The sequence below is a fragment of the Cryptomeria japonica genome, chromosome 7 (genome assembly GCF_030272615.1).
Source record: "Cryptomeria japonica chromosome 7, Sugi_1.0, whole genome shotgun sequence".
Taxonomy (NCBI): domain Eukaryota; kingdom Viridiplantae; phylum Streptophyta; class Pinopsida; order Cupressales; family Cupressaceae; genus Cryptomeria; species Cryptomeria japonica.
In genome coordinates, this window is record NC_081411.1 from 682,569,700 (window position 1) to 682,597,399 (window position 27,700).

Genomic DNA, 27,700 nt, shown 5'->3' on the forward strand with positions numbered 1-27,700 from the left:
TAAGTTAATGAATTGTCAAAAGACATAAAATGAAAAGTTGTGACTCCCTCAAACATGAGATATAAAAGGGAGAAGAGAACTTCATTTGAGTGGGGATAATTTGGGAATCAAAAGTGCAGATCTGATTTAAACAAGAAGTGCAGATCTGACTGGGAAAGATTGTGTCCCTTCCAAAGGGCAGAAATAATGAGGAGCTGCACTCTTTCAAAGGGTGCTAATGGTGAAAGGGTGTCTCTCTTGCCAAAGGGCATACATGATGAAGAGGTGTGACCTCTCCCTCACATTGAGAGATATAAGGGAAAGTTATCAAAGCATCTAGGGACATCACCGGGGAATAAAATCAGATCAGATCATAACTCTTATTAAGTTACAGGCAGTAACATCCTTGTTCTTGGTGGTATGCATGTGGATGTGCTTAATTTGTATGCTTAATATATGACGCCTGATAATGTTCTTATGCAGAATCTAATAGTAATATTAATATAGACTGCAATATGCATGACACTGTAATAATGTTTTTCTATCACTAATTGTTTATATGATGATTAAGTAAATTATATGATGGAGTCTGTAATACTTTTCAATCTCCCCATCCAATTATGGAGGGAGAATACAAGGAAGCAAGAGCACTAGGCTCCAGCAGGTACGCCAACCCCGAGCTTGGGCCAAGAGGCCAAGTTGACGAGGTCCTTGGTGCTCTTGGGTTTGTTGGAGAGGGATAGACTCTAGGCGCCTTGTGTGATTCTCCTTGAGCTCCATAATGGGGACAGGTGTAGGGAGAGAAAGGGTTGTTGAATCCTTCATATAAACTGGGCAATATATAAGGAATGTTGAATATATGATCTATCATAACATAATGGAAATGTTGACTAACCTGTTGTGCAGGTTCCAGTTAAGCTTTAGTTGACAATAGTGTCCCTCTATTGTATTTACGATGCACTAAAATTGTGATTCTAGGTCAGAATATAATAGGGTCCCATTAGGGGACATTACACATATCAAGTGCAACATTTAAAATTTCATTCAGTAAATACTAAATAGAAAATGTTATTAAAATTAGTTTAGGGTTAGGTTCAGTTTTAGCATAGCAATGACAAATTTTAGGTATTGTTTATTCAAAATAATTTAAACACTATAAACCTAACCTTAAAAGAAAAATATTATATTAGTGTTTATGACACTATGTTCTATGTTCGTTGTTAGGGTTAAACATAAGTTGACATTTGCGTTTTTGATCTTAGGGCTTTGGTTAGAGGTTACCTCGAACCTAACCCTAACATCATAAACACTTACATCTAGCAACTAAAATCCCTAACCTAAATATTAAAGATATATTCTAACCATTACTCAGCATTCTTAAACTTAAGCAAAAAAGTCCTTATGGGCCTTACCTTTTTCATTTTGCAGCATGAAAATAAGTGGAAGAGTGCGGGAAGGATGAAAATCAGTAATGCTGGAGGTGTGACCTAATTTGTTGACCATTGAATCCTCTAGTCACTTATTTGCCTTTGCTTTGTAAGTCTGAAAATTTTTGTTTATGGAGTGTGAAGTTCAAAAGATGATGTAAAATGAAAAACTGGGTTTATAGGCAAGAGGTTAGAGGTTTTATTGAAAAAGCCAGCAGTTTATTGCTGTGGATCATTCATGTGTTATTGAATAAACTACAGTTTTTTCAATAATCCATGACTGTTGACTGAAATGACCTGGCATAGCCTACCTGCTGGTCTGTGATTAACTGTGGCAATTGATGTTTTGAATAAAATTGAGGGTTTTTGGCTCCACAAATTCACGCTACGCTTTTTTCAGCAGTTTTTGAACAATTTTTTGAATTGAAATTGTGAATTTTTTTGTGGAAAATCTCTTGTTTCTATTTGTGAAATCACAACTCTTGTTTGTTTGTAAATTTGTGACCTCTTCCTGAGGTAAATTGTGGTTTTTGGAGTGAATTCATGCTGTGACTTCGACAAAACATTCGAAGGGTTCTTCACTTGTTCCTGCTGTTTTCCTGTAGATTTCTTGGTCACAGCAGGTTTTGCTAATCTGAGTGATGTGTTTACAATGGGTTATGACCATTTTTGTGCATGATTTTTTACAAATTTGTTGGTTCTTTCCAATGCAACTGGTTTGCAGACATTTTCAAAGGGTTTCTCTACCTATATTTTGCATGATTTGTGTATTTCCAACGTTAGTGAGGGTTTAGCCACTTTTTTTCTACAAGTATCTTGCAACTTTTTGAACAACTTTTGGATAAAATTGTATTTCAATGTTGGATGACTAGGGTTTTGCTCTATTGTATTTTTTGTCATTCTTTTTATAAAAATCGTGGTTTTGTTTGTTGTTTGGTTTTTCAAAATTTTTTCCTAAAATTTCGTTGTTATTTTCAACCACAGTGGGTTTCTCGTTTTTCTTAACTTACAATTGCAGGAGGGATGGTAACTCTTGGTCACATGAAGATGTTTTGTAGAAAGAGGTTGGTTCATCAACAATCCAACCAGGGAGGGCTTCACCAAAGGCTCATGTCGCAAAACATTTTGAGTAGGAGTCGGCCTTGTATGCTTTTTGACCAGCTAATCATTTCAAGTTTTTGGTAAAAGCTTGGTTATAATGGTCAATTAAGTTGTTAGAATAGACTCTAGGAATATTCTTTATTCTTTTAGTTATCTTTTTCTTTTCTCATTTGTCTATTAAATCCTTATTGGATAGATATTTTATAACTCTTATTTAATGAGATTTTCACTCCTTTGTTAATATCAATACTGAATATCTTGATAATCATTCTTTGTCTTTACTTTTTGTAATAGGTCGTGCTTCCATTGGATGATCCACTTTAGGCAGAGAGTAATAGGAACACGGATAGTTCTTTTGATATTGATAGTTCAAATGAGGCGTTGTCTCAAAGATTGTTGTATTTTGAAGTTTGAGACTGAGTTACTTCAATTTTAAAATTTGAACAATAAAATGCTTTAATACTGTTGTCATGCATCTCTCGCTTTCTCTCTGTATATGAAATAAATTTTTAAAAGTTCACATTTTGAAAGTTTATGTATCATCAACTCCCCCATCCTGCTGTCCCAAAAAAATGGCCTCATATAGTCATCCCTGAAACGCATCCCCTACCATCCCTTCATCCCATCCCTGAAACTCTGTGGAACATATATATATATTGTGGGCTCCTCAGTGCCATACATTTTACAAAGGACTTCCATAAGCCCCTCCATTACCTCATCATCCTTGGCAGGAGATAGTCGACCACGTCTAGGTCATACCAGTTCAAATTAAGAGCATAGGCAGTCATATGAAGAGGGTTGTTCATTGTGTTCAACATCTTTGTGACAATTGGCCTAATATGCTCCTCATAAATTGCAATCCAGGATCCTTGTCACAAATTGCTTCCTTCATTTGATCAAGCATGTTATCAAAAGTCCCATAAATCTCTCCAAGGCTAGGAGAGTTTGTATCCGCATACTTGATTACCTCCACAACAAGTGATATGATAGCGAAAACATATCTATAACAAGTGATATGATTACCTCCACAACAAGTGATATTATAGCGAAAACATATCTACAAGCAACAATTAAATTTAAAAAAAATTGAATTAAAAAGTAAAACACAAACTCAAAACAATTTTTCTTATTTGATAGTGGATCACCAAGTCTCATTAAGCACCCTTTCTCTCAACACCTTCCCTTCTTTTGTCTTTTATTGAGCCTGTTTTTTCCCAGACTCCACAAACCACCATGGAGTGTAGATCATACCGCATCTGCAACATCCTCTCTAACAAAATAAAATAGATTGTGGTATAACAAATTGAAGCCAAAACATTTTTTAGAAGTTTAAAATTAAAACCAGTTGCAATCTTGAAACCTACCTTGACACTGTTGTATATTCTTTGAAATTTCCTCATCGTTGAGGTTCAACTCAAGCAACCAGGCTTCAATTTTTCAATTGTTGTATTATTGAGGTGTCAAGTTCTCTACTATCCCCACCCCTCAAATCTCCTTCCAATTGATAAAAATTTAAAGGAAAAGTCTGTAAAACTGATTAGTGAACACACAACAATGGAGGCAGCACTGCAACTCTTAGTTTTTTGTTTTGCATTGAAAATTTGATCTTAGGGTTTATAAGGGGCATGGGAGGGTTTGTGGGGACCCTCACACCCTTACAACCCTAAAAAAATAAATAACTTATTTTTTTTGTTAAAACTGATGCAGAGATTTCTTTTCCATTGGGGATGCTTGGCTGTCTCGCATTCCCATCCCTCAATTTCCTTTCTCATTGGTAAAAATTTAGAAGTAAAAGTCTGTAAAACTTGAACAATGAACACAACAATGGAGGCACATCCCCCAATGTTACACCATCTCAGAAACACACTAGGGGATGAGGGGTGGGGATGCATCGCCATCAAAAACAAATATTCTATATACGTATATAGATATTTAAATTTAAATTAAAAAAAATGTATTATATAATTTAAATACAATACTTACATATTTTTTTATAAATAATAATATTAATGTAATTATAATTGTTCATCATAAACAATAATTAATAATTAATTTCTAATTATATAAGTAGATATTATAGTGATCTCTCTTGGTGTCTTTTAGATGGATGTATTAAAGATATATATACTAGTATATGTATATTTGTCATGGGAGGGCAACACATGATGAAATTTTTCTAAGTTGTCAAATCAGAATTGAAATTGGGTACAGGGGTGGGTTGGATATGTTTGTGAGGGTTTGTGGGACCCTCACACCCATACAACCCTAAAAAAATTAATAACTTATTTTTTTGTTGTTAAAACTGATGCAGAGATTTCTTTTCCATTGGGGATGCTTGGCTGTCTCGTGTTCCCACCCCTCAAATTCCCTTCTCATTGGTAAAAATTTAGAAGTAAAAGTCTGTAAAACTTGAACAATAAACACACAACAATGGAGGCATGTCCCCTAATGTCACACCATCTCAGAAACACACTAGGGGATGAGGGTCTTAGGGGTAGGGATGCATCCCCATCAAAAACAAATATTCTATATACGTATATAGATATTTAAATTAAAAAAATAATATAAAGAATATAATTTAAATACAATACTTACATATTTTTTATAAATAATAATATTAATGTAATTATAATTGTTCATCATAACAAAATAATCAATAATTAATTTATAATTATATAAGTGAATATTATAGTGATATCTCTTAGTGTCTTTTAGATAGATGTATTAAAGATATATATACTAGTATATGTATATTTGTCATGGGAGGGCAACACATGATGATATTTTTCTAAGTTGTGAAATCAGAATTGAAATTGGGTACAAGGGTGGGTCGGATATGTTTGGGAACATCCATATAAAAAATATGTAAAATTCATAAATAATCATATATAGTATATACAATATTAATATATAAATTATACTATGGTACCCTGAGTTTCCGGGATGGGGACAGCAGGGGATGGCAGGATGAGTTTCTGGGATGGCAATTTTTTTTGCCAATTTTGTGGACGGCGGGGGGATGGCAAAGGGGATGGCTATATAAAATATAGGGAAAATTTAAAATATACAGGGAAATTTTAAAATGTTCATATGAAAAATAGATAAAGCATGTATATATACATTATATTCATATGAAAACATGGATAAAGCAGCTATATGTACATTATATTCATATATAAGGAAATTTTAAAATGTTCATATATATGGATAAAGCAGCTATATGTACATATATAGGGAAATTTTAAAATGTTCATATGAAAAATAGATAAAGCAGCTATATGTACATATATAGGGAAATTTTAATTTATTGGTATATTTAGTTTGATATATATGCACACATATATACACACTAAATATACCAATAAATTAAGTTTAATTAACAATAACTTAAATTAAAAAATAGCTATAAGAGTAATAATTGTTAAAAATGATATTAAATTTAATAGAATTCTAATAAATTAAAAATCTAAAAACTAAAGCTAAACTTAAATAATTCTGCAGCCAAAGTTCAGTTTTGTAAGATTCACCTTTGAGGGCAAAAATAAATACGGAATCATGTAAAGGTTTATATTATGTCAGTAGTTGTCTCCATGTGAATGCATTCTAAGCGGCATGGAGATGGTATCATGGGGCATCCATGTGTCCTATTCTAGGGGCATTTCTCTAGTTTTTTTATTAAAAAAGATTAAATTAATAATGAATGGCAGCGCCCCTGATATGTGAGGCACATTGTATCATGACAACCCCTCCCATCAAGCCTTCTCGTTTTAAAAATGTTCTCATGGAGAGGCAAAATACCCTTTCCTCCCTCCACCCATTGAAATGGAATAAACATTTGTATTGGGGAGCAGGTAGATGGAATGAACTGGACACTTAATTCAAGCTCAATTATTGCAGTCCCTAGCAAATAACTTCTAAATATGACAGTGATAAAATACATCCTGATGCTGAGCTCGTGACATGACAATGGAGGAAAAAGACCCCTTGTAAATTATGTTTGTACCCAGAATTGGCCTGTATATGTGCCAATTCAGTAACAAAGGATTTCTTTTGAGAAACTATTTGATCTTACATTTCTGAAAAGATGTTGGAAAAGTGGGTGCTTCCAAGCTAATTGAGTCATCACCTATGTAATAACAAAAAAAACTTGCACTAGTAAGTTCATTGTTGAATAAATAATGAAATGGATGAAGAAGATGTCATGACAGGGTAGGGGCCTCTTTGTGGAATGGTAGTTAGCGGTGAGAACTAGCTAACCTGCATCATCAAGGAGAATTGAATCCTTAATGCCTGATGGGATAATACGATTGAGGTATGCAGGTGGTGATATATGAAGAGGGTGTTTGGCACCTCATGCTACTTAACATATTATAAATTTCCAATGAACGGAATAGTTCAAAGAAGCGGGTAATTAACTTGGTAGCCCTAGTTAAACCTTGGGAAACCTCTCAAAGATAAAGAACAAGCTCCTCTGATCAAGTTGATGCAGGGATTATAAGAAACTTTTTGAGTTGCTCTCTCATATCTCATAGTAGACAGGATATGCGAAAATGGGTCTACATACTGGTGTTATATTCTTCAATGAATAGTAGAATTGAAAGTGAAACCTGTAAAAACGATGTTGAATATTGAATATGTACATACGTAATGTAGGCATCAGTTTCTCTCTTTTCAGCATTTTAATTCATATGATTTTGGATGAGCTGACATTTTGTATTTTTTTATAGGACTGTACTTATTATTACTTATCCAGTTCCGAAAGGTTGTTTTTCTTATGACCTAACACTATGACATAAGTATGTGTGTGTGTGTACATTTGCGCATTTTATATTCTGTGTTTAAAATAATGTTTTGTGGTTTTTCAGAAAACAAATCTTCGCTATTTTGTTTCTTGTATCTCATGTGCTTGGCATTTTAAGTCTTTTTTTTGTTTGGTTTGTACAGGCTGGCAGTATTGATGTGCTTCATTGTTATTATGCTCATGGTGAAGATAATGAAAACTTCCAGCGACGATGTTACTGGATGCTTGATGAGTGAGTATGTTTGTCCCAATCTCCTTTCCATTCACACTCTTAGTAGCATGGTTGGCTTGTCTCCTTTTCTTCATGCTTCACATCTTCACCTTTTTCCTCAATGAATGTGTTTGATTTTGTTTTATCCAATTGATTGTGATTTTAACACAATAAGTAGTTATGAACCATTACTGTCAAGACTATTTTTTTCTTTAGTTAAAAGATTTTAAATATAAGGGTTGCAATGACTGTTTTTTGGACTCAGGAAAATAACATTACACAAATATTAAATGGTCCAAGCACTGCAAAAGTACATTGTTGATCTTCATAATGAGCCCACTGATAGCTAGAGTCTATTCAGATGAATACAACCAACTCTAGAAAAGACATCAACAAAAACACAACAATACAACTGTTATACTCTCTGGCATAGAGGATTAATGTGACATCTGTTTTTTATTTCTTACTATCCTTGTGGCGGCAACTTTTTTAAAGGTTCAAACCTCGTGGGGTTATTCTCCACTGTGTTAACAATTGAGGGCCCCCCACAATCTTGTATCTTGATTTACCCGCAAGATGTGGAGTGGGGCATTTGAGTTCTGCCCAAGGAGTACATCCATGGCCCAAATTATTACTGGTTCATAGCTCCAGGTCAAAAGCATTCACCTGTAAAAAACCCATTTTAAAGTGTATCATACAGTGCCACAGAGTTGGCTGCATGTCAACCAAAAAGTTCAAAATCGGGCAAATTTTATTACAATACCCTGCAATTCATATAAAATAATTGTAAGAATTTTTCTTTTTCTCTCTAGAAATTTAGATATCATTGGTGGAATCAGATCAAGTTGTACGTAGAGTCTGATGAAGCTTATTTGCAACACACCAAGAATTCGTGCCATGCTTGCCAGGATGACTTTTGTTTTATATTTTTTCCTTGCTGAACTTGAAGACAAACATGAATGGGAACCTTGTTACTTAGGTATCACATAAACAATGTAACAGAGAAAATTCAAACTCTTAGGAAGATGGAATTATACTCCCAGAACACACACTGTAAATAAGTTGGCTTTAATCTGGACATGCATCAGTGACTCTTTATGCATACTTCTAAGTTTTAACATTATGGGTTTTTTTTCTTATGACTGAGTACTCTTCGCCTCATTTGTTGTGACAACTTGTTTGCATTTAATGAAATACATTTTATTTCAGAAAAGATATGGAAACAATTTTTAATAGTGTTAACATTAATGTGTGTATTATTTTCCACAGGCAATATGAGCATATTGTTCTTGTTCATTATCGAGAAGTCAAAGAGGTGAGTGTTTGCAGCCATCTCTTGTAGTCTGTGCAGATGTTGGAATTGAAAAATATAATTTTGTTTATTGGTAATGTATGTTAACTTACCTGGTGTAAATTTGATCCTCTGTATGCATTGATTTGATGCATGTACAGGTGGATACATGCATATGACAATTTATATTTCCTACTTTGGTGATGCAGTGATACATTGCTGACTAGATACATTCATGCACCTCTGTAGACACATTTGTTTTGAGGCACATACATAATGATTGCTAATAAGATTGATATATAATGAATTTATTTTTCTGGCATGTACCGTATGAATTATGATTTTAATTTTGGTTATTATTGGTACAACTTCCATGTTGATTTTACCACAGGTATTGATTCTTTCTTTTATTGCTGCATATGGGTGCCAATCTACATATTGTCCATTAATTGATTGTATGTGTTCATCACTTCAATTATATATATTGGTGGTGTCCCTTCACTAAGGGTCACCACTCTTGGCCCAATAGTTATATTATGTTATTATATAATATAATATAATTATTATATTATAATAATATAATATAATCTCAATAATAATATAAGATAATTATATTATATTATATTATATTATATAATCTCAATAATAATAATAATATTATTAATATAATTATTATATCATAATAATTATATTATCAATGCCTATCAATATAATTATTATATCACAATAATTATCACAACCTTTATGCTATCTATGTTGGCCTGTAGGAATCTGATCAACACTCCATCTTAGCCGATTAGGCCACTTACACATTTGTCTTCCTCAGGCTGGAAGTGATAACCGACGCTGCCAATCTTCAACATTCCATTGTAACATATTTCTTTCATATATGATGGTTCTTATTATTTTATACACTACTTTGTCATTTGTAGCCAAGTAGAGAGTTTTGTACATCTGCAAGTGTGTGTGTGTGTATAACCTCTTCCACTGAGAGGTGCAATTGATAACAACCCGCAATGAAATTAGGAAAAGTGTGATTGGATATTGACAAATCATCAAGCAGCACACTCCTAGAGGAAGTGCAGATAAAAATTATCCCTGTATGCAACACCATTTGTATTGTTCCAAGCTTTCACTCGAGACGGTAGTGGTCATGAATGAATGAACAAATTTGTCACATTACAATTGCAACACAGACATGGCTCAATTACATGCTTACACCCTAGAGTTGCCGCACCACAATGTGATGTCACGCAGTAGAGCACCAAGTCAGTGCTCAAACATGACCGCACAAATATAAGACTTACTCAGTCATGTGACAATAGCCCCATGATGACCTTGTGGCGAGGTAAAGTTCTATTGATCTCTGATAATCACGAGACAATAATCTCCTTTAGACAACTTTTTCAAAAAAAGTCCAGAAGTGCCCATTGTCTCCAAAACAATCATGTGAGGATCAAATCATCACTATCGCCAGTCCAAGTTGCTGGGGTGATTCTTCAAATTGCCAATGTTGCTGGTGCAAATTGCCCTTGTTCCAGACATACAATTTCAAATAGGAAATAGGGCTCAATATGATTATGGGGTTCATGAAAGCATAAAAAATGTTTGTAAGGTGAACCAAAGGATCTACAACAAGCCTCAAGACATAAATAACTCACAAGACCAACTTACCATGTTTCAAGACAAGACTCAAGGGTACAAAACTTGAGGTGAGTGAAGGGCTAGGCCTAGACAAAGCCTAAAGCAACCAAACACTAACATAGTGAAACTTTCATGTTCCAAGGGTTGTTTGCAAATGGTTTGAACCATACATCTTGATTATGCCTTTCATGTAGCGAGATTGAACATATATGAATTACATTAATTCAGTTTTATCAAAAAAACATTTTACCATTCAAGCATTGACATAACACATTTAGTGTGACACACATAAAAGAGCAATGCGATTCCCAAACATAATGTCAACTACATAACACTATATCATTGATTCTATGAGATCCACTCATAGCATTCAAATGATTAACTACCACTCTAATCTAGGATCACAAGATCCCATTTACACATGCATTTGCTACCAAAATATGAAATACAATAAGGATTAACATTACAAGCCTAAATCCAAAAGCACAAGGATGAGTGTCATTCGAGATCAAATACAAGATTAAATTCAATAATAACATGATTACAACCTTTACTAAATTTAAGGCATAAATGCAAATGAGGCAATACATAGTTCCATGGAGTTTCTTGATGAGGGGATGGGGGAACCAAGGGCCTAAGTTTGGGGATGGCGGGGGGACAACACTAATATACATATAGTACTTGAAGAAATAGTTGTAATAGTTGTAAAGAGATGTATAAGAATCACAATTTTGAATTTTTGAATGAAGCCTTGGCAAATTACTAATTAGTAAAATGCTAAATACTAAAATACTTGAATACTACTAAAATTTGAAGTGAGCATTCAACACTAACAATTTAACGTTGAAGTTTGAACAATGAAATTGTCAAATTCAAAATGTATATTACACTCAAGATTTCATAAAGATGATTACAATGAGTACAATGATGTCGAAATAACAAAATCTAATAAGTGAGGCCTTTAGTCATCCCCAAATTCCTCATTGCTAGAACTATTGGACTTCGCATGGTCAAGGTCTGCCAAACTAATACCAACTAGCCTTGCCTCTGTAATTGTAGCATCCTCATCAACCTATGATGGCTCCTCTAGCTCTACATCCCTCCGTGCTGTTGTACTCTCTTTGTACAAAAGTGTCTTGCGGTCATTGAGACATAAAGCACTATGTACAACCACAAGCTTCTTTGCACTCCTAGAGGTAAGATTGTTCCTATTAATAGAGTGGATGATGCATAAGTGGGCTAGATCCTCTTAGAAGCTGAAGAGCTAGATACCTAAGATAGTCATCAAATGGTTAGAGTGGTAGTCGAAGAAATTGGTCCATGGCAATTCCACCAAATAATCAGGTTCTCCTATGTTGTAGTTACCATACCCATCTCGGCTGCCTCAGAATAACCCCTAAGAGTGGCAAATTTTGTCCACTCAGTATGAATAATGTTGGCCTCAATAGGATCATACATCGTTTCAATGGACCTAGGGTACCTTGCCTTCACCTCAACATTTTGTATGTGTGTAACTCTACTAGGCCTATGCTTGTAACACTTGGGGTTCAATGCATAGGCAGCCATGTGCAAGGGAGTGTTGAGCTTATTCCATCTCTAACGAATGTGCATCAGAATCCCCATATCTAATGACTTGGGAAACTGGAGTAATGATGGAGATCATATATTTTGCATCACCCCAAAGAGCATCACTCTTCCTTACATCCTTCACCACTTTTTCCATCTCCGATGAATGTGCATCAATCACACCTTTTCACTCCACTCTCTCTTTTGCTCCTCTTCAACCTAGTTGTTGAAATGAGTTTGTGAGTCAAAATGAGGATTTGGAGTGTGAAATAGAGTTTAGGAGGCATTAGTGAGGTCCATTGGCCATTAGGGTTTGGCCTTGGGTTCTACTTTCAAAAAAAAATTAATGTTTTTTTAATTTTTTTGTTACTTTTTATGTGACAGTCCATGGGGTTCTTTTGGGCGTCCAATGGACAGTCGAGGGACACCTGGATGTCCGAGGGATGGTTAGGTATCCCTAGAGAACTAACAGAGGTGGTAGGATGTCCCGGAAACATCCCCATCCTCGAAACACTAGGATTTGAGGGGGGGGGGGGCGTGTGTCCCCGTAGAACATTGCAATACACTAAACCGAGACCTCTTCAAGCTCCCCATGTGTTCTTTGACATGGGGACCAATGGGGGGTGTTACTTGCTTCCCAATCGTATTACCATTGTTGAGCATAATAGTGTCATGCCCCCTATCTGACATCCCCTTTTGCCAGTGATGAAATTTCATGAGATTGAACCATTGCCTTGATCTCTTATCTCTGGTGGACTGAAATGATAATTATGAACAACATTCAACTTAAGGATCGATTATTTCTCCCCAAGAGTTGCCACGATTTTTATTGCAAACTAATAATTAGTTAAAGGTTAAATGAAAAGGGGTTCTGATTGGTTAAACCTGGCTTTTCAAATCCAAGGTGGAATATGAGGGGGCAGCAGTCAGTCGTAGGGAGGTGTCTCTCCACAATCAACACGGCCAGTCGATGAAAGAGCATGACTCTTCAAAGGAGGGGATAGAAGAGGATCGTGTCAGCATTCAATGGACATCAGGGAATAAGATTAGATTTTGGCATTAATAAGAAATTGAAATATACAGTAGTTTGATTCAATACTGTAGTTTGGTATGAGTTTCCTATACTTGGCATAGTGAATACTCTCTCTCTCTCTCTCTCTCTCTCTATATATATATATATATATATATATATATATATATATATATATATATATATATATATCTGCACACTGTTGATTAATAATGTATTATTGTTTATGACTGCTAACATAGCATAACGAGTATTATTGGTGTCTGCTCATTACTGATCAATGGTATGCTACTGTATATGTCTGATCATTATATGTAGAATACAGGCGCAATATTGAACTCTTTATATGTCCTGACTGATTATTAAATTCAGCCATGATAGGGGTAATGAGGGGATTACAACGAGCAGAACGATGATGGGGTACTTGTCTAGGTATGCCAGCTCATGGTGGTGATTGAAGGGTCCCATGAGGCCAGGGGGTACTGCCTTTGGGCTTAGAAGAGATGGGCTTCCGGGGCACCTATTGTGAATATGCCTCATCAATCTATCATGGTGAATTAATACACCAAGAAGTCCAATTAGGAAGTGGGAAATGGATGGTAAGATGAGGGGGAATGGGTATAGGACACCTCACTAGATACACCACCTCATATGGATTGCATGGGCCACATGAGGCCAAGAGGGATGGTATATCCGCTCTTGGGCCTATGGTAGAGGATCTCTAGGACACCCTATCGAGTCACCTTATCCTAGCTCTCCTATGGATGAGCTTCCTCAAACATATTTAAAATATCTTATGATGAAATTGATATTTCTGCTATATGCTGTAATGATTCCTAATTAAGAAGATCTGTTTTATGAATTATTGTTGTAAATGGTTTCTAACCTGTTTTGCAAGGTCTCAATCAGGTGATAGATATCTCTAACCTTGCTCTTGTTCATTTGGAAATTGTGATGTAGGGCTAAATTAGGGCATTCACAAATAGGGGACATTACAAATTGAAATAGGTGCTTATGCCACCCTAGGCAACTTTCGAGCTATGAAGAGAGAAGATCATGGATACTTGTCTATCAATAGCAATGTCACATACATAGAAGGGTCTCAAGCAAGACACCAAAATTTGCCCAAGGGTTGCACATGGTTTTCACACACCATTCAGTGCAATAGCGAAATGTGGATAAATAATCCAATATGGATTCAATGCACAACAACACTTTGAATACATAAACCTTTGAGGATTTAACATACAATTCACAACTTGGATACCAATCAAACCAAAGAGAATGAAATAGGCTAAATACATGGAATATCAGATCTTTTTAATTCAATAAGATTGTCCTTTACTATTCTCAAATAGTATTCTTTTTATTTCAATGTGGTTGAGGAAAGAAGGAAGACCACCCCGAAACCATATTACTATTCATCAATTAACATACACTAAATCATTGTGTTACTCAAAATGTTCATAGTGCAGAAGACAAGGCATGTTATCATCGCACTGATATCCAAACATTTAATAATTTCATTTGCCATGCAAAAAACGTAAGGCCACAAAATAATACCATCTAAAATCTTCAAAATTCCAAAATTTTGTCTTTTCAAGATTTCACGAAGAGCCATAAAACCAAGTTCTACCATTAATTATTGTCAAACTTTTCAGTATTTTTTTTCACCAAATTAAAACTCAATTTCAGAATTCCAAATATACCCTTTAATCCAAAAAGGTGAGGGGAAAACTAGAAACTCACCCAATTGACTTTTTAAGTTTTAATGCTACCCTTTTGTTCTAAATCCACTCAATATTACAAATATGAATTACATAATTTCTAGGAACTTTTAAAGGGTTTGGCTATTTGTTTTGTGGTTTAAAAAAGCCACTGAAAACTACAACAAATGAAACCTACAATCCTATCCATTTCTTAACAAAATATATTCTTTTCCAATTTAAATTCAATCATATTCGCCTAAGCCATATCCCTAACCCAAAGGATACGAGAGTATGTCCAAACAAGGAATTTACATGAAGAGATTTCATTCTTTAATAGAACCAAAATATCTCTTTACTGTGCAAGCTTTTGAATGGAGATTGTTGAGGTGGGAATCAATCCCAAGAAAACAAACAAGCACAACAATCCTTTCAACAAGCAAGCTCTCTGTCATCAAACAAACCCCTTCCAATTCTCCAATTCTCTATTCAAGGGTTTCAAGAAAAACAAGCCTTCTTTCCCAAGCAAGAATTTTTACATGGTAGAGAGAATAAATGAACAGGTTCTTTCAAAATATGCATTCTTTCCATTTTGATAAAAATTCCTAAACCACTAATAGTTTTTTGTTCCTTTTCACATTAGAACTAGATAATTTCAAACATAAATGTTTTCAATTTGCTAATAAATTTTCATTTCTTTCATAAAACAATATGAATAAAATCTTTCAGAAATGACTAATGTGTATTATTCTACGTTACCTCGAGTTTCCAAGATGGGGACAGCGGGACGAGTTTCTGGGATGGCAATTTGTTTTTGCCAAATTTGGGGATGGGGACGACAATATAAAATATAGGGAAAATTTAAAATATATAGGAAAATTCTAAATGTTCATATGAAAACATGGATAAAGCATGCATATATACATTATATTCATATGAAAACATGGATATAGCATGTGTATGATACACTATGAAAACGTTTTAGAATGTAAATTTTGAACATACAACATTGTCAATACTCGATGCATTCATAATTCAAAATTTCAATTCATTCACATTGTCAATATGCATATCATAATAGATATTAAAGAAATAACATACAAAATGCCCAAAGGCTACATTGCTGCCATATAGTTTCATTGTCAACTACGATATGAAAACCAAAATAGTACTAAGTAAATACAAAAAAGCAAAGTATAATGCTGCCCCTAATTTGCATCTACTAACATTGCGTCAAAATCAGTCCTCTGAGTCTCTGCCACTATCATGGTCCACGTCAACCTCATCCAATGGAATCCCAACCAATCTCTGTGGTGCCTCCTCCTCATCAACTTGGGCCACATCTTTGGGATCAACATCCCAACATAAAGCTGGAGTCTGTTGATACTCTGGAGCCTGACGATCCTGAAGTCGAAGAGCACTATGCACAACCACTAGCTTCTCCGCTAGTCTAGAGGTAAGTCTATTCCTCTTGATAGAGTGGATAAAGCCATATGTGGCCCAATTCCTCTCTGCAGCAAAGGAACTAGCAACCTGTGAAAGTAGGCGAGTGGCAAGCAATTTGAATTGTGGTGTATCCCTCCCATGCCATGTCCACCATCCAATAGGGTCTTTTTGGGCTAATATGGCTATGTCCAACCTCGCTTGTGGTTTACTCAATGTAGGACCATTAAGATTTGCGAAGTCAAGGAATTGTGCATGGAGTATGAAAGCCTTCTCCCCTGTATATATCTTATCAATAGCCCATGTGAGCCCATCTAAAACCTCATCATCATCACATGGAGGCATCCTTCCATCCCTTGGTGCATACCATTTGGGATTCAATGCATAGGCTTCCATATGAAGTGGGGTGCTCATTATGTTCCATCTCCGTGTCACAATGGGCCTAATATGTTGCTCATAGAACCCCAAAGTAGGATCCTTAGCCAAAATTGTTTGCTTAATCTTCCCAAGTATACTGTCAAATGTCTCGTGTATCTCTCCAAGACTAGGAGAGTTTGTATCAGCATATCTGATGACATCTACAATAGGTGAGATGATAGAGCAAACATATCTGCAAGTGCAAAGTTTAAAATTTTAAAACCAGAATATGAAAATCAGCAATCTAATATTTAATTTTTAAAACAATCAGCAATTTAATAATAAAATCAGGGATGTCATACCTCACAGTGGACCACCAATTGTCATCAAGGATCTTTTGTTTGGCAGATTTTCCTTCAGTAGAGTTTGATTCCTGCCATCTAGTCCATTCAGGATTCACCACCATCAACTGTAGAGGATCATGCACCTCAAGCATCCTCTCCAACAAGATGAAAAGGCATACCTACATTCATTAAAATAATAAAAAAATTAAATTGCATATCTATATTTTATTCAATGAGAATTAAAATAAAAAATTGGAAGTTTGATACAAAATTAAGTGGCATTAGCATACCTTGTTTCAACGGGTTTGAGGAACTCCTTTGAAAATGATCTAAAGAGAGCAAGTGAGGTGTGGTGGTTGCAAATGAACATTTGAATGTCTCTAGCTTCTGCCACCACTTGCTTTACCCAATCTATTTTTCCTATATCTTTCAATGCATGAACACAACGTGGGGTCCAAAAGATGTGCCTGTAAGCTCCCTCTCCCATCAAACCTGCTGATTTGCACACATGTGCTAAATCAGTGATCACCTGTACAACATTAGATGCCCCAACCTCCTCTATGGCATCTCTCAAAATGCTAAATTGGAACTCTGCATCTTTACGCTTCCCTGAACAATCAACTTTCAAAAAATAAGAACCAACAGGGCATGTGACAATGATATTGATGAGTGGCCGATGTCTAACATCAGTCCACCCATCCATCACAATAGAGCAAACCGGTCCTCATCCAAGTTCGTTTCATATCCTCCATTAACACATTAACCTTGGAATACTCTCTGTCTAAGATAGTAGTCCGTAGCTTATGATCTCCATGGGGTGTGATTGTGGGACCAAAATTGGGTCCCACAATCACATTAACCTTGGAATACTCTTTGTCTAAGATAGTAGTCCGTAGCTTATGATCTCCACGGGGTGTGATTGTGGGACCGAAATTGGGTATATCCATGACCATTTGTTTGAAGTAAGAAGAACGTTCCATATGAAATGGGATGGCATTAGCAAAAATGAATCTACCTATAGATGACTCTAAAGCTTCACGTCCTTTTACATTAAACAAAGCTTCTATTGATCTTGCCTTCTCACTGCCCATCTTCCTCTTTCCTCTTGTCCCAATTTTACTACTACTACAAATAGTGGATGTCATAGGCCCAACTGTTTGTGAAGATACAAAGGAAGGTGGTGGTGTTACCACACCTTGTTTCCCCATTTCTGCCTCCATATGCAATCTATGACATTCTATTCTCTCGTCATCTTTTAGTTCTGGACAAGCTTTGACCCTATGGCCCGGAACACCCAAAAAATGAGATTTTACCCTTGTGTAGCCGCCCCTAAAATCTGTCAGACAAACATGACAATTCCACACCCTACTCCCTCCTGAATTTTGTTTTTTTTCACCCTTAGGCGTAACATATTGGAGAAGAGGTTTTGTTTTATTTAAAGGGCCCTTTGCATATGTTTCCATAATTTTTGAAGGGCATTTAAATACAACAGGTTGCTGCCCACTACTTCTCCCAGCACTTCCACTTGCATTTCTACCAACCACTTCCACTTCATTCTCACTACTACTATCACCCCCACTGCTCTCACTGCTGCTCGTTTTTTTTGAGTTTGAATGAGCTGATAAAATACAAAAAAATAAAAAACAATCAGACATTGTCACATTTCTCTCAATTAATATATTATATTTATTTATACAAGATTCGTATTCATTGAGAAATAAAATGAAAATGCCATTGTAGCTACAACAATACATGCCCTAGAAGGCTAGAAAAAAAACTAGATTCTTAGAGATTACATAAATGATAAAACTAAAACTTTTATCATTTATGTAAAATCTCTGAGAATGTTGCAGTCAAATATTAATACTATTATACTTGGAAATGATAGTATGGGGAATGCATATCATTCCCTTTCAAAATAAAATTAAGAATGAAAAAAGTTTAAAATTAAAAACCTTGCTGCTGTTGAATGGCCAATCGATGAAGCCACTACCCACTACTCACGGCAGATTTTCCCACGGCTCTCCACACACACTGCCCACGGCTCTCCACGACACACTACCCACGGCTCTCCACGATAAAGAAGACTACCACGGCAGGTAAAGAAGACTACGACAGACTTTCCTAGTTTCCACGACATGCAAAGAATGCGATTTCCATCCAAGACTAAATGCGATTTCCACTTCCAGCTTGGCCGGTAACTTGCAAACCCTTTTTGCTTAAAATGATAAAGTTTAAACTTTAAAATGATAAAAACTCTTTATGTTCGGGAATAACAGGCTATGTTCGGCAGGGAATAAAAATAAATCAAACTAAAAAAAATTCGCACTCCACTATTATAGTAGGTTTTAAGTATTAAATTATTAACTTATTAAGTTTTAGCTTTTATGTTTTTAACTATTAAAATTTAAATTTAATATGAAATTCTAATTATTTAAATTTAATAATATATAATAGTTTGAAGTATTAAAAAATTAATATAATAATATTAAAATCGTTTTGTTTTTATTTTTTTATTTTTTAAGACTTCGAACCATTTAGGTCGAAGATGATACTTTTAATTTAATTTTTAATTATTTCACAACAAAAAACATTAAAAAAATGACATGTTTTAATGTTTTGAATTAGCTCGGTCATAGGAGATGTCCAGCCATCCTCGGGATGTACGGACGCCCCCTATGATTGGGCAAGCTGCCCCCCCATTTCCGAGACGTCCCCTGCAAATACCCCTATATTTGGGGACGGGAGGGGGGGGACGGGCGTCCCCGGGACTGGGATGGGGCATTTCAGGCCGGGGACACGTCCCCAGGTTACGTAGGCATTATTTTAAGACTTGCGTGTATAATTTTCAACTAATTATTAACTTCTAATTAAAAAACTCACTAATAACTATATTACTGAATTGGCAGTAACACACTGCACAACTGGGTATACTTTGTTTCCAAATCAGGTTCGGGTACAAAATGCCCATGGAATCTGTAGGGTATGCTTTTTTGAGGTGGAATCATTTAAAGTGGTCAAGGAGCATACCTGGGCGATTCTAACTTATACAAGGAGTTGTCACAGCAGTCCTAGTGGTGGATGAATTTCAATGCATTTTGTATAACTTTTTTTTACATAAACATATGACCGAGACCTTAAATGACAATAGTTTTCACCGCATTTTCACCAGCAGTAGCAGATGAGGAAGAAAGAGCCATTTGATCAAGACTTCGATATCATGTTTAACTTGATCAAGACTTTGATATCATGTTTAACTCCCTTTTAGGTTGCATTGTGTCATGGGTCATCAACTGTTTGTCTTTAGGTTGCTTTCACATCATTTCTTCTGCCCTTCTTCTCCCTCTTGCCGTTGGAATGTTCTTTTTTATTGTTGTCGAGTTTTGAGTTTTTTATTTTTTCCTTTAACTGAACTTAGGCTCTAGTATTATTTAAGTTTAGCATTAGTTTTCAGTTTTTATTTTTTAATTTATTAAAACTTTACCTATGCTCCATGGAGTTTTGGGGATGGGGATGGGGATGGCAAGGGATGGCTGTTAAAAAATAGGGAAATTTTTAAAAAGAAATTTCAAATATTCATATCATAACATTGATAAAGCATTCATCATAGACATTGTAGAAGCTTAATGCACAACATTAGACCTGAATTGAGATTTCACATGAGAATCAGCAAACAAATTAACAAAATTCAAATGTTTTCATTATCAATGTTCATATATATTATATAAGAATTATAACAAAAATGACTAGAGGCTTTAAGTTTCAACTATGAAATGACATAAACATAGAACTAAGACAATTTATGGCAGTCCCTAATCGGCATATGGTAGGTCTAAATCTAAATGGGAGCTCGAGTTTGAGTCACTGCTAGTATAAGGGGCTGCCTCAGGCAATGGAACCCTAACCAATTCCTCCGGTGTCTCCTCCTCATCAATTTGCATAGCATTTTCGGGATTCTTTGGAGTCTGGTGATCTTGCAGCCGCAAAGCACTATGTACAACCGCCAACTTCTCCGATTATCTAGAAGTAAGGTTGTTCCTCTTGACTAATTGGATGAAGCTATATGTGGACCAATTCCTCTCTACAACAGAGGAATTGGCAACCTATGAAAGAAGATGAACAACAAGTACTCTCAACTCTAGTGCATTCTTGCCATGCCACATCCACCATCCACTAGGTTCAATTTGAGCTAATGTGGCTTTATCCGACCTTGTGTCTACTTTGCTGAAGGTTGGACCATGGAGATTGGCAAATACACGCCACTTTGTGTGAAGTATGGTAGATTCCTCTTCAATATACATTTTTGCAAGGGCCCTCATGAAGCCTTCTTTCATCTCCGCATCATTAGATTCGAGGCACTTTCCGTGGTTTTGGTACATACCATTTAGGATTGAGAGGATAGGCTTCCATATGATGTAGGGTGTTCATACTGTTCCATTGTTGCGTCACTACGGACCTAAGATGCTCCTCTTAATATCCCAAAGTAGGGTCCTAGCCATGGATTGCTCGCTTGATTTGTCCAAGCATGCTATCAAAGGTCTTATAAATCTCTACAAGGTTAGGAGAGTCAATATCAGCATATCTAATCACTTGCACACTAGGTTCAATGAAAGGGCAAACATATCTGCAAGTGCAAACAAGTTACAAAAATTAAAATCATCAAAAGGAACGGACATGTTTCACAAGTTAGAAACGTATATTAAATTAACATTTTAAAAATTAAATAATAAAATCAGCAATGCTAATTTTCTTGCCTCATTGTGGACCACCAGTCATCATCAAGGATTTTTTGTTTAATATTTCTTCCTTCTTGTGTGCTTGCCTCATGCCATCGACCCTTTTCTGCATTAACTACCATTGATTGCAGAGTCTCTTGGACTTCAAGCATCTTCTCTAATAAAATGAAGTAGCTGGCATATTTAATCTGTGGAATTCCTTTCTCGAAAATGTCCTAAACAAAGCAAGTGAAGTGTGATGGTTGCAAATGAACATCTGCACATCTTTAGCCTCTGACACCACTGCCTTCACCCAATCTATCTTCCCAATGTCCTTCAAGGTATTGTTCAATGCATGCACACAACATGGGGTCCAAAAAATGTGCTTATAAGCACCCTCCACCATTAATCCAGCTAAGTTACATGGGCTGAATTGGTCATTACCTGCACAACATTAGAGGCTCCAACTTCCTCTATGGCATTTCTCAAAATCTGAAAATGGACTCAAACAATCAATAGCTCTAAGAAAATAAGAGCCCGCTGAACTAGTGACAATAAGATTGATGAGTGGCCGATGTTTGATATCAGTCTAGCCATCCATGATTATGGAGCATCCATCCCTTATCCATGTTTGTCTTATGTCTTCCATCAAAACACTCACCTTGGAGTACTCTCTATCAAGAAGGGTGGTGCGTAGCTTAGTTTCTCTAGGAGGATCAAATGAGGGACAAGTAGCTTGAAAATCTTTGAACATTTGTTTAAAATATAGTGAACATGAGACATGAAATGGTATGGCATGAGCATAAAAAACATAGCACTAGAGGATTCAGCCACATCTCGTGATTGAATGTTAAACAAATCTGCAACATTAGCACTTCTCTTCTTTCCCCCAGTAGAAGTAGAACCCTCTGCTGCATGAGAAGTGACATCCATGCATCTTGTAGGCATTGACACACTAGGCTGCAAACTCTCCATTGTTGCTCATGATTCATTTTTGATAATAATTTCAAAGAGAGCTTCAATTTCAAACTAAGTTACCGGTTCGGGTTCGGGTACCGGTTCGGGTTCGAAGAACCCGGTACGCCGGTACGGCAAAATTTTGAAAAGGGGTTTGGGTTCGTTTGTACAAAAACATGTAAATTATATATATATGCAACCTATAAGCATGAATTAAGATTAGCATGTCACATAGCATCATATAAACAACAAAACCAACATAAACTTGTAATCGTAGCATCATGATCATACCATAACAGCATCATATACATCAAGTCTAATATCAAAATGATAAAATATTCAAGTATCATTGTTTCAACTTTCAACAATTTAAAGTTTGATCATTAAATGGATTCAAACTAAGAACATCCAAGTTTAATTTTTCAAACTGAGGACCTGGATTTTGCCGGCAGCGCCCCCAACGGGGTCAAGGGGCAGCGCCCCCAACGGGGTCAAGGGGCAACGCCCCTTGCGGGGGTCTGGGGGCAGCGCCATGGCGTGCATCAGTTTTCTATTTTTTAAACCCACACGGAACTCCATGGCGTGCATCAGTTTTCTATTTTTTAAGACGTCTAATTTTCTGCTTTTTAAGGTTATAACTTTCACTTTTTACAAGGCGGAATTGAAACAAAAATTAAATTTGCATTGTTTTTTGACTTTACAGGCCGCCCAGCCGCCCAGGTTCGACTGGGTTCGACCCCGGGTTCGACTGGGTTCGACCAGGGTCGAACCCACTCTGGGTTTTTCGAACCCTGGTCAAACCCAGGTCGAACCGGACCCGTACCACGGACCCGGTCGAACCCGGACCCGTACCAGGGGGGCCCAGAGGCGAACCCGGTAACCTAGATTTCAAACAAAAAAAAGCTTGTAATGCCCTCCCTATGTGTTGAAGAACTTGAAAAAATCTAAAAAAATGCAAAACAAATTGCAAAAACAAATGTAAGATGAAAAATTTGCCTCCAAAGCAGTGGATTGGATGCCCTAGTCTCCTCTTTGAACTGCTGTTCTCTCCTTACCAGCTGCTCTTCTCTTTGTTTGCAAAATTTAAAATGAACAAACATTTTTTTTTCTTTTTTGTTGTTTTGATGGATGGATTATGATTAGGTTTTTTTAAAGGGGTGGGGGGTCCTTGTGTGCTTGTCTACCCCTTTTTTTCATTTAAAAATGTGTTTTTGAAAAAAAAAACTGGCGTCCAAAATAGAGCTGGGCTGTAGGACCCTAGTTGGTTTCTAGGTCGTTTCTAGAACGTATCCAATTTTTTGCTCAAAAGGGGGACATGGAGGGGACGTTTCTTGGCCGTCCCTGAGTCTCTGAGAAGTTTTTGGTATGGGGATAGGGGTACCAAGCTAGGGGACGCATCCCTCTGGAGCATAGAATTTTACTGAATTTAATATTGTTTACAATCATTGTTAATGAAGTTTATTGTTTACTAAACTTAAATAGATGTTATTTATAATAAATTATTTTAAATATTATTAAATTGATTATTAATTAAGTTTAATATTATTTGTTATTAATATTTATTGTTAATTTTATTATTAATATTATTTATTATTCAATTGTTATATATTTATGTGTGTGAGAGTGATTTTAGGAATGCCGTATTAAGTGGCATTCATATTAGTAGGTTTTGAAAAATAGTTGTATCTATATTTGATATTCCTATCGATGTCTATACTATTCTGCTTTGATCTTTTTAATTTTTATCATTAATATTTAACATTTAAAAAAAGTAAATTTAATACAGTATAACTTTATATTAATATTTTATTAGTTAGTAGTCAATAAATCTAATATATGTATACATAAAATTTTGTCATAATTTTATATGTACTTACTCCCGTTAAAAAATTTACCTTACTGGTGTATAATATCTATGTACTGGTACCAATACTCGATTCCGATTTGGTAACTTAGACTAATGCTAATCCAACTATTAACTCAATTGCATATTGTCATTCCCAATAAACCATTAAATTATTCTGAGCAGCTGAGGCAACTAATTTACATTCAGGAATAAAATAACGCATAATGAAGTATGCAATTTCTGTCCTGTAATCTAGCAAGGCACATATCCATCCTGCAATTACATTTTGTCATAATCAAATCATTATAAACTTTAATCCAATCATAAAAGAAAAACATCCGGACACGGTAAGAGTTATCACATAGATGGTCAGTACACCACAAGTGGAGAATGCGCCCTGCATTAGCATTCTCCCAAAACAATTGAGTTACAGACATAGTACAATGTCTTCTGATTTTTATTCAGCTCAGAGTAATTTCTTCACAGTCATATAGCTAATACATCTTTTATACTTCTAACATACAGCTTACAGCCACGTTTCTGTTACTGGTATAGTAAGGCATATTCTAGATTCTTTGTTTCTTGGTTTGAAGGTCTTAATTCGGCTTGAGGTTTTTATTTTTGGTTCTTGACATCTTTTAAGCACTCCTGTCAACTATTCAAACTTGTTGTACTTCTCAGTCTGATTGTCCTACATCCCTCATTTCTGGACATTAAGATAATTTGTTTCTATTCTGTAGTTGAATTTTTTCTCTGCAATCAGAATTCTTGTGTTTCATAAAGAGTTATTATTGGTTATTTCAGAGACTTGTGGCCTTTTAGAAAGCACTCTACATGTACATTGTTGTCCTTCATTGCAAATTACAAGTATAATAGGGAATTCATCTTTGATGTTTATTGTTGCCTATTTCATTTTTATTCTTTAGTGAATACTAAATAGCTATGTTATATCTGTATTTTGAGGAACTCTTTTCAAGGTAAAGTATTTTGACCAAGGGACTCTTTTCAGGGTAACAAAGGTGGAGCTCCACGTTCTGCACATACAGAAAGAGCTGGGCAGATAGCAAATTCAGTGGGACAGATAACTTCATATTCAAATCAAGCACACACGAGTTCTTTGTTGGCACAAACAACCTATGCTTCAAGTGCTAGCACTGAATGGAATGGGCAAACTCATTCCTCTGAATTTGAGGAAGGTGAATCTGGAGATGATGTTGGTGGTGCCTTTTCACTTGAAGGCGAAGCCTCATCAGCAGACCAAGAATCTATTCTAAGACAACTAAATGAAAATGAGGAATTGGTTGTAGATTCTACAGGATATCAACCTCAGACACATCGGAAGACAATTGGGAATTTTCCAGTGGATAAAATGAGCTACAGTCCTCTTAATGCAAGTGAAATTGTCCCTGAGCAATATTCATTCCTAGGACTGAAACAACCTTCACAAGGACATTTTTCTAAACAAATTGAAGACAGTCAATTGGGTATTCCTTTTCAAAATGCTTCTTTGGGGCTTTATAGAAATAGGGAAAATTCAAGCCTAACTCTAAGTCAAGGTAGGATATTCAATTTTCTAATTTCAATGAAAATAAAAAAATCATATGAAGATGATGTTTTCTCTCTATGCAATAATGATAAAAATTCTTTATATTTGAACACAGGGGATTATTCTGGAAGGCAGATATTCTCTCCAATTGCTACTTCAGGATCCAATGATTTAAGTATGCAAAGCAAGAATGTGGTTGTAGGTGGTAACAGGATTAATAATGGGCATGGGAACAATCCAGCTACATGGACAGGTGTGTTAGAGCTTTCCAAAACAGGTTTTCCAAATGATGCAGAGGAGACAAAGGCCCCTTCCTTGCAATCCATGACTCGTGAGGATATCCAAAGAACACAGAGAAGCATTGCAATGGAAACATATGTAAGCAGTGAGCTTGGTGGTGGACATCAAACTTACACAGACGCTCATCTTCAAGCCTTGGCAAGAGGAGATATGCAGAACAATTTTGAGCAGGTCAATAATTTTTTTGTCAAAAACACCATTCCGTGCATACCACATTTTTGATTGTACGCTCTATATAAACTAATGATGTTTATGTATTAAAAATTGTTTCCGGTTATGATTTTTGCCTCCTGTGGTTTGTACCCGAGTCGATGATAATAATCTCATCATCTTAACCTATGAATCTGATTGAGGATGTATGAATTCTACTTTTTTCCAGTGTAGAAATTTTCCTGTGGTTCTACTTGATGAACTTCAATTGATACATCAGAGTCGAGGAATCCTCAACCATGGAGCAAAAACGAATGTCACATGTTGTTCAATTAAAGTGACAAAGTCCATCAGAGTTTTCAGCATTTCAATAATCTAATAGACTCATTGCAGGGGAGTTACAGATTGCTCTAGTTTGGCTTACAATTTTATTTGTTTGTTCATTATCGGGTAATTTGTTCCACATTGTGCTGCTACTATTGATCTCCTCTAATTCTAAAAGCATACTTACTGGCTAAGTCACAAGGTTTGAATTTAAATTCGAATTCGACAGCCATGAAATTCGGATGAAATTCGACAAGGGAAAAATTCGAAAAAAAATTCGGATAAAATTCGCCTTCTATAATTTTGTTTATTTTTAAATATATGTATACTTCTAATAAATTATCAGAATAGCGACCCTTGTTGGAGAAAATCCGAGGGCGACCCAGCAGTTGCAGACACCCATGACCCAATAGATACAAAGCATATACAAAGAATACCCACGACCAGCTGAGTTGTGTTTAGAGGCGGATAGCAGTGCTTTATAGAGGAAATTCGATTAAATTCGATTTTTTTTTATAGAAGTTTGAAATTGGATTAAATTCGAACCTCATCCATGAAAATCGCCGTATCCTGTGACTTAGCTTACTGGGTTTTAAGAATTTAATTTGTTTGGGATGTCAAAAATAATTGGGAATTCATTAAATTTTCTATAGAAATTGAGAAATCCAGATGAAATTGGACAGATCTTGCAGGGCCAAAAAATCATGACTGGACTGGGTTTGAGTAATAGCCAGCCAAATTGGTGACAGTATCTTGAGGATCTGCCCTGCAATGTAATGCAAACATTAGACTTTACTAGGTGCCAAAATGAAGAGAACAAAAATGTTGCCAACTGGTGACCAATGCACACAATACCTCTGTAACTTCTTACTTAAATCCTCTCCTTGTTACAAACATTTTGACAATGTTGCTTATTGCACTGCATGTACATGCCCATTACCCATTTTTAATTAATGTTTTGT

At 35.7% G+C, this 27,700-nt stretch overlaps 1 protein-coding gene across 2 annotated transcripts in view; it reads left to right on the plus strand.

The window, feature by feature from the left end:
- The window catches only part of LOC131068500 (calmodulin-binding transcription activator 3), an 80,005-nt gene that overhangs the window by 45,951 nt on the left and 6,354 nt on the right, over nucleotides 1-27,700 (plus strand). Inside the window, exons 4-7 of one of the 2 annotated variants that reach the window (XM_058003685.2) lie at nucleotides 7,452-7,540; nucleotides 8,789-8,834; nucleotides 25,428-25,974; nucleotides 26,080-26,435. In XM_058003685.2, coding sequence (XP_057859668.2) covers nucleotides 7,452-7,540; nucleotides 8,789-8,834; nucleotides 25,428-25,974; nucleotides 26,080-26,435 — 1,038 coding nt within the window. The remainder of the gene's footprint in view (nucleotides 1-7,451; nucleotides 7,541-8,788; nucleotides 8,835-25,427; nucleotides 25,975-26,079; nucleotides 26,436-27,700) is intronic. The other variant, XM_058003686.2, reaches the window with a different exon arrangement.